Source organism: Serinus canaria, chromosome 1A, assembly GCF_022539315.1.
Source record: "Serinus canaria isolate serCan28SL12 chromosome 1A, serCan2020, whole genome shotgun sequence".
NCBI classification, from domain to species: domain Eukaryota; kingdom Metazoa; phylum Chordata; class Aves; order Passeriformes; family Fringillidae; genus Serinus; species Serinus canaria.
In genome coordinates this window covers 62868582-62882948 of record NC_066314.1, presented here as the reverse complement: position 1 = coordinate 62882948, position 14367 = coordinate 62868582, and the positions used below count along the sequence as shown (strand labels likewise).

General features: G+C 35.7%; 1 protein-coding gene across 4 annotated transcripts in view; it reads left to right on the top strand.

Moving 5' to 3' along the window:
- Positions 1-8358, top strand: part of CCDC91 (coiled-coil domain containing 91) — a 115893-nt gene extending 107535 nt beyond the window's left edge. For 3 of the 4 annotated variants that reach the window (XM_009094199.4, XM_018918735.2, XM_018918736.3), the window contains one exon: positions 7152-8358. In XM_009094199.4, coding sequence (XP_009092447.2) covers positions 7152-7271 — 120 coding nt within the window. In that variant the 3' untranslated portion in view covers positions 7272-8358. The remainder of the gene's footprint in view (positions 1-7151) is intronic. The other variant, XM_030238123.2, reaches the window with a different exon arrangement.
- The last annotated feature ends 6009 nt before the right edge of the window (positions 8359-14367 follow it).

Here is a 14367-nt window from a genome sequence, read left to right as displayed (position 1 = left end):
AATGCACATAAATATTCATTATTATTTCTGTGGGCTTAGAAAATGTCTATTTTTCACCTTCTGCAGTAGTCTGAGCAGATGCTGCAATGGATTTTAGTTCTTTTTGCACTTGATCTAGTTTCCTTGATTGAAAGCAAATTTTTTTCTTGTATTTCTATGAAGAAAAGTTAGTGTTTTCTTACATTCCTGGGTCCAGCTGGGAGACAGTGGAGATTCTGAGAGGTTTGACAGGCTGTTTTCCCACCACCTTCAGCAAACTAGGCAAATCTGTTTTAAAGATGTGTCCATCATATGGTATTATTTTAATGACCAAATTCTGAGCATAAAATCCTTAAGGTTTAGAAGTTGCAGCATTATTTATTTAAAGGGGAAAAAAACCCAAACATTTTCACGTGGCAATATAATTTATTAAACATCACTCTTTCCTAGAGGTTGTCTTGAACACTGATGACTTTCTAATGTTTAGGAGATACTGTATAAATTACAGCCATGAAGAACTTTGTTTTTATATACTTAGAAGTTTTATCAATAGTAGAAATTCACAGGTGGACAGACAAAAATGTCCTGTCCTGGGATTAACTCTAAAATAAGCTCTGCTGCACACATGTACCATATGGATCTGTTTTCCTTCTCATCCATTATAGAAATGAGAGGAAATAGTTCATTGTTTCTTCATCCAGCTCTCAGATTTGCAGGTTCCTCAAGGTAATAATTTTTCTATATGGTCTGTTTAATGTGCTAGGGAATTTTTTAGTGCCTTCTGTTGAATCTGGGGGGAGAAGTTCATATTAGTGCACCGAGAAAGAGTTCTGAATCCAAAGTTTTACCAGAAAATATTTGCATGTGGCTGAATTTCTGCAGATACAGAACCTTTCAGGATTGTGTCAGGCTCACTCACTGGACTGGGTTAGTTGTGAGGGGAGAAAAACCCAAACAAAACCTGTCCTTATATCATAAAAATTGTACAAAGCAAAGCCCTTGTCTTTGAATTTTCCTCAAAGAGGAGCATTGACCAATCAAGCAGTGAAAAGACACTGATGAGTGTTTAATTACACTGCAAGGCTTTGTTGGACTGTGTTTGTTGGCCAATATTCAGTACAGTAGAATCTTAGCACTAAGGTGCAATAGTGCTTTTCACCATCAATTGGGCCAGCAAAAGTTGAGGTTTTGATCATACATGGAAAACCATAATTTTTCCAGAATACTTTGTCTCTAAAAATATTTAGAAAGTATCACACATTTAAAATGCAACCATTTATTCACTTAGAATTGAAGTTCAGAGCAATGTTCAGAAAGACCATAATTGTAATTTATAGCTCAGACTCAGATGCCAAAATAATTTTAAAATAATTACCTGTTCTTAGGTAATTATTGTTAGGTACAGATGTACAGGTAATTAGGAGAAACAGAAATACCTGAAGGCAAATTCAGTTGCAACATCAATGGTTAACTCTAAGCAAGAAGTTGTGTTATATCTGGATTCTCTGCTCCAGGAGCAACCCAGTGTGTTTTTAACATGTTGTTGCTTTCAGGCAAGTCCCTGCACAGAGGAGGAAGTTCCACTGACAAAAGTTTTTAGTAAATTATTTATATACATGAACAAATCAAGCATCACTATAATTTCTGCCTTATGCTTAAGTAATGTATATTCCTGATTCCACTGATTTCAAAGGGACTCAAATTTGTTCCTCTTGTCCTTAATAAGTAATATAGAAGTATTTAGAAAAGCAATCTGTCATCATCAGCACTTTTTACTGGTGTTCTGCTCTCCATGGACACATCCATCTAAGTGTTGATCAAACAGTGCTAAGTCAGAACTATACAATAAAATGAAAAATTACTCCAGAGTCTCTTCAAATAAAAATTGGAATTTTTAGTTTAGTCTTATATTCATTTTCTTCCAAAAAGATGTTTAACTAAATTATAAAAAAAACGTAGTCTGAAGTAGGCCTGTCATCATTTTCAATTTCTATTTTCTTTCTTTTATAGAAAGTTTTTTTGTTTAGCAAATTTATATAATACAAAATCATACAGACTAACAGCAAATGGAAATCAGTTTGTTTGCAAACAGCAAAGAGACAAAGCTTTAGTGTATTTATCAGCAATAAAAATACATAGAGAAATTAAGACTAAATTAATTAGGGCAAACTGCTTTACCAATTATTAAAACAGAGCTTCAATTTTTTTACCTCTGGTGTCAAAATGTCTCCTTTCTATTGAATATTCATCAGAGAGGGGACAGGAAATATCTAAGAATGCTTATACTGCAGGTCCTTTGGAAAATATGAAATTATGCCAGACTGATGTCTATGACTAATTCCCTGTGGCTAATAAATATTTAACTTCAAAGAAATGCCTTGGTGGTGAATCCTATTCAGGAGCCAACCAGCAGCTACTTGTAAACACTAGATAAATGGAAATCCTTATTATCAGTCCCTTAAATCCACCTTCAGAACCCACACACCCATCTCTGTGTTTTCAGTTCTCCAAAACATTTATTTGAAATTTTCCCATCTTTGCATGAACATGATTTTCTTTGAGTAACAAGACAACTTTTGAGGATTTTAAGTCTTCCCCCAGTGACCCTTCCTCCTGTATGGATGAACATAAGTGTAAATATCACTGCTGGAATAGTTTCTTTATGAACTTCTTTGCATTTTTCCTGAAAAAAATAACAGGACTTAAAAACTTTTTTTTGATATTATGATCTTAGGGAAATTGCTCTGCTTCATTGCTATATAATGGTATTATTTTTTATTTATTTTATGTGTGATCAACTACAAAAACACCAGTAATAAAAATACAATTAAAAGCTTTCTTCCTCAACATCTTCGCTCTTTTTTTTTTTATCTCTGGTCACTGTATTTGTTGAATTTCATGATAAAAAGATTGCAGCTTTTACTCATGTTAGTATCACAGAGCCAGTGTAGTGAGCTGAACTGCTACTAAATACATTAATCCTCCAATTATCATTTGAAGTACAGGTAAACTTTTCAATATGTGTTTGAATAAATGTAGCTGCTATTCCTACTGCTGAAAATAATTCATTTGGTATTGGGGAGTTGTGTTATATGAGAGATAATTTGGAAAAATACACTTTTAAACAGTCATATTTATACAGACAGGAAAACTGAAGAGCCATATTTAACATTAATTTTGTTTTCTTCACTTTTCTGGATGAACTTCAGGGCCATAGTGAGATTAATAAGAAAATATGCCTTTACTATGGTGAGATCAGGATTTCATCTCATACGTTTCAGTGCTTAACCTAAAATTTTTTTTAACCTAAAATATATATTCCATGTGCTGTTTTGTTAGTTACTAGAAAGGGAGAGTATAATTCTGACATACAACAATTATTTACAGATTTCTGACTGGGTTTCTCCTCTAGTAATTTGAAGTATTTAAAAAAGTTGAAGAGTATTTAATAGAGGAAGATAAGTATGAATGCCATGAAAACAAACCTATTTGCAAGTAGAAATTGCAAATTTCTGTGGATGGGACTGAGGTGAGACCCCACATCTGAGGGTGTCTCATCCAGGCATCTTTGGCCAGAAGCAGTGTGGAAATGCACTTAGACCTGAGAAGTGGACTGAGGCTTTAAAGAGAGGGGAACAAACAGCACTGAGTGTGTTGGGACAGTCCTGCAAGACTCTGGTCATTTTTGGTAAATGAAATGTCTGAAGGATAGTGGGAATTTAAGGAGTGGAATTCAAGAAGTGTTTTTTTCCAAATCTCATATATCCACTTTCTCAGCAGGTTCCATACAAGTGCCTAGAAAGACAACCTCTGGTTCTTAAGGAAAAAAACAAAACTGTACAGAGTTAAAAGATAAAATAATGAAGTTCTGGAACATTAAAACTTTGAGCAAATTAAAGCTCCACCAACTAGACACAGCCTAAAGAATTTGGGAACTTTGAACTAATAGATTTCATAGAGTGAGAGAGAAATATTGACTAGCAATTACACCAGTGACAGTATGGTGTAGGAAAATGCCCTTGGCAGACCTGAACCAACTTGTTGCATCTGTAGAATCAGAACAGTTGGGTTGGTTTGGTGGTGTGAATGCTCCAGCCCAAATATGTGATTCATACCAATTACATTTGCATAAAAGTCACATTTGAATTTGCCAAATGTCCATTTATGTTTGTTTGAATCATGAGGTCACTCAATGAAATGAACAGGACCTAAAAATATAGAGAGAAGACTGTTTGGAAAAGTGAGATTTAAAATACCTTATAAATTGTCCTATTTTGTGGTATATTATGCAAGCAGGAGCACAGCAATGTAGAGGCACTCTTCAAGAAAGTGTGTCCATTGCTAACAGTTCATTAAACAATATAACAAAGCTTTGTTTGTTTCTATTTCCCAGCCAAGCCAATTTTCCCATTAACAAGAATGTTCTCCTTCTGAATACATTCAAATGTACCATTTTCAAAGACAGCATCATTGCTTCTCTTTTTGTATTATGTGAAGATCCCAAGTCTTTCTGGTTTGTCATCTTATTGTTATTTACTGTAGCATTGAAGATTTTTAGAATGTCCTGCTCAAGGCAATGCATATTCATAAACTGAGCAAACAAGGGGGAACTGAATTCTCAAGTTTTATGTTATTGCATTTACATAAATGTTTAACAAGCAATAAACTTTTCTTATGCACAAATGGAGACTACCAACTAACCACTTGAGTTCAACAAAGACTCCTCAAATGTGTACTTAATTCATTTGAGACTTTTAAAATCTTGCTCAAGCCTGAAGAAATTCTGGTTTGTTCATGCTGCAGCCAATCACTGCTCACATTAAACATTTACTTTAGTACTTGGTGAAGTAAATTTGATCCTATACAATTTGAGATTGCAGCCTTGGTAAAGAAACTGAACAGCAGCATATCAGAACACACATCTGGTGAGCTGCCCTGGTCCCTTTAAAGCAGAATTTGCAAGGAAAAGCTGCATGAAAAGAAAATGGAGAGTTTAGCCAAAGCTCCTGGTCAAAGCTCAATAAAGAATTGTCTAGGAGTGTAATGATGTAACATGCAATAAAAGGAAATCACCAAAATTCAGTTTCATGCTGAGCTTCTCCAATTACTTTACCTACCAGAAGCAACACAATCTAATGCCATAATGTAAGAATTATATTAATTAGAGAAAAAGGTATCTCCTGTTCTTTCTTAACATGCAACAGATGATATTATGTGAACTGTGCTGTGTCTGTCCATTCATTCCCCAAAGAAATATGGATCACAAGCACAAAAAAAAAAAAAATAATCTGGAAGCTTCCCCAAGCAAAATGTTTTGGTCCAGAAGATAACAAAGGAGGCAAGATACTTTTCTAATCAGAGAAAATGCACCAGCACAACAAAGTGGGTTTTTTTTGTTTCATTGTTCTGCATTCTTCCAGATACAGCTTCTTTAGAGATTAGTTTGCTGTTTCTTCCATTTTCTTGTCAGTAGCAGCTGTTACTTGAGTATATGAAGAACAGACTTTTCTGACATTTATTTGAACTAGATCTGCTTTAAAATCTGTTGTAAATCAGTGGGCCAGGTTCTCATCAGGCTGTGTATGGAGCCCTAATGCCTGTTTTTGCAGAGAGATGCAAAATTTTGAACAGCTGAAAGTTTGCAGAAGTAGAAAGAGAGGCAGACAGGGTGGGATGGGGCTCTGAGCAACCTGGTCCAGTGGGAGGTGTCCCTGCCCATGGCAGGAGGTTGGAACTGGATGATCTTTAAAGTCCCTTCCAACCCAAACCATCCTGTGATTCTGTGCTTCTATTACTGAAGGAGAGTTTTATGATTGTGTGGTGTTTAGAAAATATGTGTGTTTTCTGCTGGTGACTAGATTTGATACATTCATCTCTGTTGAAACAAGTTGCCAAAATACTCTAAGTACCCAGTTTTGCATAAATTGGAGGAACTCATGGAGCAGAAAAGCACAGGGTCGTAAAAATGTTTCTCTTTGTGTGTTAAATCACAGCACTCCAACTTTTTCCTGAGTGCACTTTCAAAGTGAAGTGGGAATCTGTCGCCATCCTTGCCTTGCATTCTGTGTTGATATTTTGAAAAAAGGCTATCTGTTAGAAAACAAAATGGGCATTCAGGTGACTGTTAGAGCAATTAACTGGACTGCTGACTGATAAACAGATCAGGTTTTGTTGAAAGCTGTAATTAAAGCTGTGAGTTCGAAATATATGAGTCAGGATACATTTTTTTAAAAACCTTCCATTTTTCCATTGCATATGAACCTGTGCACAATAATCTGGCAGAAGTGCTGACTTCTTCAAAATTCCATTACTTCCTTTCCCTTGAGGGGCATAATTTTTATGCCTTATTAGCCTTGTACCTCTGCTTTTCAGTCTCACCCTGTGTCCTCAATATATTTTATTGAATTTGGTCTGATTAAAGGATAGTCAGATTGAAAACATTTCTCACTTGTGATAATGTTTGCTTGACATCTGAACTTCAACATTCAAATGGAAGGAATTTTGCAGCGCATTTTATTTATTAATTAATGTTTAAAAAATTCAAATACCTTTCAGTTAACCATTTTTTTGTCATTTATATGATAAACCCTGCCAAATCTTGCTATGGTGTTCTTATCTTTTTTGGTGGGGAAGATTGTCTATACATTAATGATATATATATATATATATATATATTTCACATTGTTTGGCATTAGGGGATAAAATGTAGGAACAAGCAAAGAAAATAGCAAATATGTTGAATTTTTCCTCTGGGAACTTCTATAATATGCTGCCATTTAAATTACAAGTAGGCTTTGAAATTTTGAATATGCAGTCATGTGTAGTGATCACTTTAAACCTGAAGCAGTGTTTCTATAAAAGCAACAGCTTTCATTTCTGTGGGGATTTATCTAGCATGGCAGTTAGGCTGTTTAGAATTCTCAAATAGATTGTGAAGAATTTGACAGCTTTAAAGTTACTTTTAGCCTTGTGTACATTTTATTTTGGAGAAACTCAAATACTCCATTGAAAAGTTGTTATTAAATTATACACATTGAAATTACTTAGGTTTTTTAGTTGTTGAATTTTTGTTGTTTATTATGGTTGTTTTTTTGCTGACATACACTGGCATTTGTTTTCAAGGTTTCTTAAAGTTGATTGATTTTTTTTTTGTTTGTCTTTTATTTCAACAGCTTGATGAAGTTGTCCGTCAGAGAAATCTCCATAGTTTGGAACTTTTCCTTTCATGTGCACAGAAGCAGTTAAATGTTTTATTAAAGGAAGAGCCAACCCCAGCTGAAGACAGAGACTGACATTCTTAGTGCTGATGATAGAGTGTGATTTGTGAAGCTGCAAAACTCCATCTGGAAAATGAGGAATTTATTCCAATCTTTTTGGATTGTATCATTGAGTCAAGATTGATCTGAAATTCTTGATAGAAATGTTTGTGGATTATGTTCTTCTATTTATTTATTTATTTTACTACTATTATCAGATAGCAAATATGAGAGAGGAAAAATTCCTTGGAAAAATATTTGTTTATTTAGGATTTGTTTTATTTAGAATTTTGCTTTCATTATATTTTCTAGTAACCCATGTCAAAAGTTTCCATGTTATGTCTGAAATTATAACATTTCCTTGTTATGTCTGTTTTAAATTTGGCACCATGTGTTAATGTGATTCACCATTATTTTTGATATTTTAAATAATGGAGACAAACATTTAGTAGGTCATAGGTACAAATCCATCCCTATTTCCAAAATCTCTTCCCATGTCCATTGCCTCAGGTGAACCTGAGTAGCTTATTATTTCTAACTGCTTTTGATGTAGAACAGAAGAATCAGTACTGAAACATAAGAGTGTTGTCAGGCATTTCTTAAGTCATTTACAAACAAATCCAGCTCTAGGAACAGAAAAACTTAAAAACTAAACAGCACATCTGTTTAGGGTAGTGTAAAACATTGCCATGGCCAACGTATAGCATGTATTTTATTTCTGTTTCACAGAGCTAGTTCAATTCCAAAAGTCATTTTCTCATGAAATTACGATTAATGTGACTGACCTCAGTTTCAGGAAGAAGATGTATGTAATTATGTGGAGACTGATGCTGCAGTGCCTCAGTGGAATTTCTGACAGAGCAAGGAGTGCAGCCTGCTGACCTCACATGCCCTTTCTAAGAGCATTGAAGGAAGTAGAACTCCCCCCTGACATTACTGGACTGTGGATCTCTCATAGGTCTTTCTAGTCTTGCTAACAGCAGATGGAATGGAATTTCTGTGCCTACACTCTATTGATTGTAGAACTGGGGCCTTAGCTGTAAAAGAGCTCTGAATGACTTAAGGGAAAATAAGTGTTCATGCTTAGGTACATAAATAAACTAAGAATGATCTCTCTTACTTATGGACATTTTTTAAGTGTGGTTCTTCTTATTTGGAGGTGTTTTGGGTTTTTTTGTTAAGCTGATTTTTTTCATCAGCACTTTTCACAAATTCATTTTTTATAATAATAAGGAACACCAAATGGTTGCACATGTATTGGCAATATGAAAAATGTATTGCAGAAAGTGAAGGTTTTTATTTAAATCTTTTTCTGTGCTTCGTTTTTGTAATCAAACGCAAAGGTTTTGTCTTTTGTATACACAAAGGTTCACTGAAGAAGTAAACAGTGCTTTTTTTACTAGCTGATGACCTTACCCTGCAAATGGATTAAAATCCAGTCTTCTGTTTGATACTTGATTGACTGATCAGGTTCCACTTTTTCTGGCTGACAAGAAAATACTGTTTGTTAATGAGTTGCCTACTCATTTTCTGTTCCTAAACCTGTTTGTAGCTCTGTCTCTGTAACTGCACCAAAGATGACAAAGATGTCCCCATGGGATTTTTTGAATGTTGAGGTACTGTAAAAGGGAATTGATTGACTGGTGCTTTCTCCAAATGTGTGTTTAGTTGTGGAGATGTGGTATGAGCAGATTCCTAAATGAACTTCTTGATTTTGTTCTAGGCCTGTCCAGGAAACAATATTCCTTTTTTACTGAACACATCCAAGTGTTCCCCTTCAAAGCCAGAGCCTGTTTATCAGCCTTTTCCTAATTAGGAGAGATTTCTATTCTGACTTGCAACACTATGTAAAAGCACTTTTTGAAGAAGTTTATGATTGGAGTCAGTAAGATTTCACTGGCAGCTGTGGTGTCTCTTTCCCATTAGATCATGTGTAATGTAATTTCAGCTCTTGAATATTGTGATGGTCACACAGAACTGTACATATTTTTTCCTTACCTCTGACAGTTTTAGTCCTTTTATCTTCCTCTCTGTCCTGCAGGCAAAATTACAGACTAGACCACAGACATGCAAGAGCAGAGTGGGAGCTGGGGTTACATTGGAAACTCCAAGTCTCAGAGTGGAAATTTGCTTATACAGCAAAACCAGACCTATTCAGTGGGTGAGCTTTGCAGCACACAATAACTCCACCTTCTCCATGCCTCATCCAAAGTTTTAAAGCTTAGAGGTATTTTTCATTATTTCTGTCTAACCATAGGAGAGTGCAGTTTGTAGAAATTTGGGAGAGGGAAATCAGAATCACAGAATGGCCTGGATTGGAAGAGGCCTTAAAGATCTTTGAATTCCACCCCCCTGCCAGGGGCAGGGACACCTTCCACTATCCCAGATTGCTCCAAGCCCCATCCAGCCTGGCCTTGGGCACTTCCAGGGATGGGGCAGCCACAGCTTCTCTGGGCACCCTGAGCCAGGGACTCAGCACCCTCACAGAAAGGAATTCTTTCCTAATATCCAATCTGAACCTGCTCTCTTCAAGTTTAAAGCCAGGGACAAGTTTGCAAAATCCAGTCTTTTCTTTTAAATTATTTTTTTATTCCTACATACAGACTGGAGAATGACATAAAAGAGAAAATACATCTTGTATGTCTGTGGGGTAGAACTTTATCTGCCTCTGAGGCCTGCCTGGTAGTATTAAATATTGGCAAGAGTGTACCTGGAGGAACAAGAAACCCTGGAACTAATCCTCAGAATCAAAATGCAAGAACCAGAACATCAACAAAGCTCATATAATAAACATTTTATCTCTATGTTCATGTACTTCATATTAGAAATAAACCATAAATCTTGGTTTATTAAGATAAACCACCATAGTAAACCATAAAGACATGGGTTGGGCAGCTTGTATTAGAAATTACTGAAAAAGCAGGGCAACAGTAGATGCAGTGTTTAGAATGCTGTCTTTCCTTGGTGTTAGTCAGGGTCACTCTGTTTTTTACTCCATGGTCTGGAACTGAGCAGTTCTAGACCTTGTGATTTGTGTGATTTGTAGCCCATAGTTTACACAGAGTTACTACTGAACATTGTGGCATCATACAGCCCAACACATTTGTGTTATATTTCTGTGGATTTCTGTTGGCTCCTGATCTGCTTCCACTGCAGGATTCTAGATTGGCTCTGAAACCATGTGTGTGGAAGTCATGCACAAAAGGGAACAATGGGCAACATTTTTTGTCAATATTGTACAATTACTGTCAAAACAGGAATATTTGAATTTTTGCCTTGCTCAAAGAATCTCATTGACAAATGACCCTTGAATTCTTTGAAGCATTGAATTCCTTCACTGCCATCGTTAGGTGGCAGAACAAGGAAGAAGCAGTAGTCATTCCAGAGGCTGAGATCACTTCAGTATTTTGAATTTTTTGTGCATCTTTACATTGGCTTCTGATCAGAAGTGTGTCATGTCCTGCCAGCTCAGTAAATGGTGAGGTTAATTCCTGACTGTCTGGAATCATCCATGCAGACATGACCTTAGAGAGCCTAATTTCTTTTCACACCAAAACTCCCTTACAACACTCGAGACCCTGCTCTTCCTCTATTTCCTGTGTCCATGTCTGAGCTTACAGATTTTTCTCCACCCCTTTGATGAAGGGAATATGAGTAAGATTTTGTCTTATTTCCTGGAAGGACTTAACCACCAATATAAATTGTTTATCAGAGGGCGTCATACAATTCATGCTCACTTTCAGATCACATGCAATGTCATTGCAGTTATCAAATAGATTTAGTTTAGGTACTGCAAACTCCATTGCAGGAGTGATGTAATGTGTGGATGAGATTGTCTTCAATTTTTTTACATGGACATCCTGAATACTGTATAGAAATATTTTATAACATCTGTGGCATTCTTTTTTCATCAATGGTCCATAAATGTGCCAAAGAAACACTGGAAAACACTTTTTACATGGGTACAATTCATGCCTTGCATTCAATTTAATGTTCTTGTGGGAATTGACAAAAAAAAAATGTTTTCTTTCCTGTGCTCTGTCCAAGAATATTGTTCTTTTGAGGCTTCAAGAAGATTCATCTGCTACCATTGTTTTCATTGTTTATTAATTTTCAAGCCCACATAAAGCTAATAGTCCTGCTGCTGAATTAGAGTCATATTTGAACAGTAGAACATCACAGAAAAACCACCCAAGTTGCACTATCAAGTTTTGTGTTTGCTGAGTTGCTCAGGTCTTGTATTTGTTTCACCATTCAGTGATACATCATTCTTGTGATAATAATTATAGTTATTATCCTATGATAATAGCAATATTAGCAACAATATTTTCCTGTAGTAGATGTGGTATTGATGTTTTATCCATGTCTTAAATGCTGTGTAATTGTAACCAATTTAATATACATCAAAGATCCACGTTTGCTTATAATTCCTCACATTTCAGACTTACACAACCAGCATTTTTTAGATGCTTTCCATTGTCTGGAATGAATAATACAATGCACAAACGATCACTGAATAAACACTCAAACTGTTCTTTTTGTTTTCCAGATGACAATTTTAAACAGTGCAGCTGTGTACACTAGTAAAACAATGAGATGTTTATAAATACACACATCCTAAAAATATTATTCCCAACAAAATGCAAAAATTTATCTTTTTTTTTTTTTTTTCCAAATTTGATAATGAATCTGTAGTAATAGGTATAGAATAATATCAGAAGTCAAATCATTGGTATTTGGTCTCTTTCTTCATGTTAAAATATTTTGCCTTCTCTCAAAAGCCAAAGCAAAGTGCATTCTTTTTTCACCAGTGGTTCATTGATGGTCACCAAATGCCTCTCTGCATTTAAAAAGAAACTTGTCCTAACTGACCCCTCTACACAATGCTGTAGGAGGCTCTTTAACCCAGGGAGAAACAGAACTGTTTTTGCTGAATGAACTTTGAAAGATATTCCAGTTCTTGCACTACTACCAAATTAGGGCACTGGGTAAGTGTTCACGTCAATGTTGCTGCATAAATTTTCCAGAAGATGGCTGGTCATGGTGATACATGGTCAGTCTCTATTTTTGTGGCAATAATTTTAAATATTCCATTACTTGAGCATCTCAGTCTTTTATTATGATCATAGATTAAATATTTAGAGCATGATTGGGAAGCACTGGCTCCCAGGAAGTCAGCAGGAATTCTGCTGGTGGTTATTTACAGCTCAGAAAGTCTTCCACATTTCTTGCAATTGTGACCTTGATGAATATAATGCATACAGTTCTGCCTTTGTATGGTTCTAGAAATATACCAAGAAATTAAGGGCAGATTCTGTGATCAGTTCTTTGGAGAAAATGTCAGCACTTTTTCTGTTGGTGGTGTTGGATGGAGATGTTGGTGAGGGAAAAACTTGTGTGTCATTATTACTGCACTACTGCTCATAAAATAATGTGACATGAGAATTTGTACTTCAAAATTACATCCAAAACCCAAAAATAAAATAAAAATAAAAATAATTTAAATTAAATTAAATCCATTTTAAAATGGAAGTTTATGCTTTTTAAAACTTGGAAGCATTGCAAGGTTGATGATCAAATACATTGGTCTGACAAATGTCAGTGTTTCCTGAGCATCCTGAGCAGAATGTTTTAGGAGCTTCTATGGAGCTTGCTGGGGATACCACTAAATCAGGATGAGGAATATTCTTGCTTGATTGCCACACTAGTATTAAAAACAAAGTTATATACACAATGGAGAACTCTTTATGTGTCTGCCAAATAAAATGGAAGAAGATCCAGATATTGTGTCATAATCATCTTCTTAGGAATCAGAAATGTGTTTGCTTCTCAGATTAAATAATTTTTCACTTGCACAGATTGGAACAAAAATTCCTGTAAGCTCCAGACAGCAAGTGCAGAAGGTCTACAGAGGGCTGATGGTTGCACAGGAATGACAAAACTACTCAGAAGAATACAGATTGCACTCAGTTTGGCTATATCAACATGTAACATAAAAGCCACAGTCACAGTGTGTGTGCACGTTTTCAACACGATTTTTCTTCAACAAACTTTTCAAAGAACAGTTGAAAGTTGAAGGCAGGGGTGGCACAGTCATTCTCCACAATATTAAAGAAATATTCAAAAGGATGATTGATTGATTGATAGCTGGAGCAAATGTTGATATTTATTTTTTATTATAAGCATCCAGAATTTGGTGCTGGTTTTTACAGAGGAATCATATAACTCAGTTGTCTGTAGCAATTACATGTTTTGATCAACTTTTTCTTCTTGGTTAAACTGCTAAGTGGATTAAAGTCTTTTATATTCCTTGTAGACTCCTGGTATTATGCAAAATTTACTCACGACCATCTCCAGGACAAAGCTTAGAAGTGTCAGTTGATAACTTTAAAAAAGGTTTTCTATGGTATAGGAAGAGTTGATCCACACTTTGTAGACTTTCTGTTATTGAGCTCCATGAAATGGACACATTTTTCCTTTAAAGAAGGCAAAACTGGAGTTCCAACTGGTTTGCTTTTACTAATCAAGAAAGCCTGTTGGTCAGTTGTGTTTCTCACAGTGCTCTGAAAAGAATACATACTGTTATGAAAGCATCCAGAAATGGACCAGAACAGATGTGTGTGCTGACTTTGCAAGTCAAAGTTTGCTAGTGGATTTTACTCCTGCTGTTAAATACCAAGGCCAGGATTTTGCTCATTGTTTCTAGCTGATGTTTTGCCTTCTTCACAATGGAGCTTTGAGGGAAAGTCAGCTATACCACCCTCAGAAAGGACTGTCTGATGAAGAAAACCACTTAAAAGTATTGCAGCCTAAAGTGCAGCTGGAAACTTAGGCTGAACTTTAACTTTGGAGATGGTGCATCCATCTCCAAAGACACAATTCTGTCAACTTCTCTGGCCAAATCTGTCATTGTACTCTAAATCTGCGGGGGGAACTCGCCCACTTTACATAGTTATGGTGTTCTGAGTCTCAGAGGGATGTGTTTCAGCACAATTGCACAGTGAGGATGCATCTGGTACTCAGCAGTGCTTCCTGAGATGCTGTGCTACTGTCTTGGCTTTTCAATGTTGAATTTTCTGTAGCTGCCTCTTGTGCATTGTGTTAAACTCACTTCAGATACTATACTGAAAAA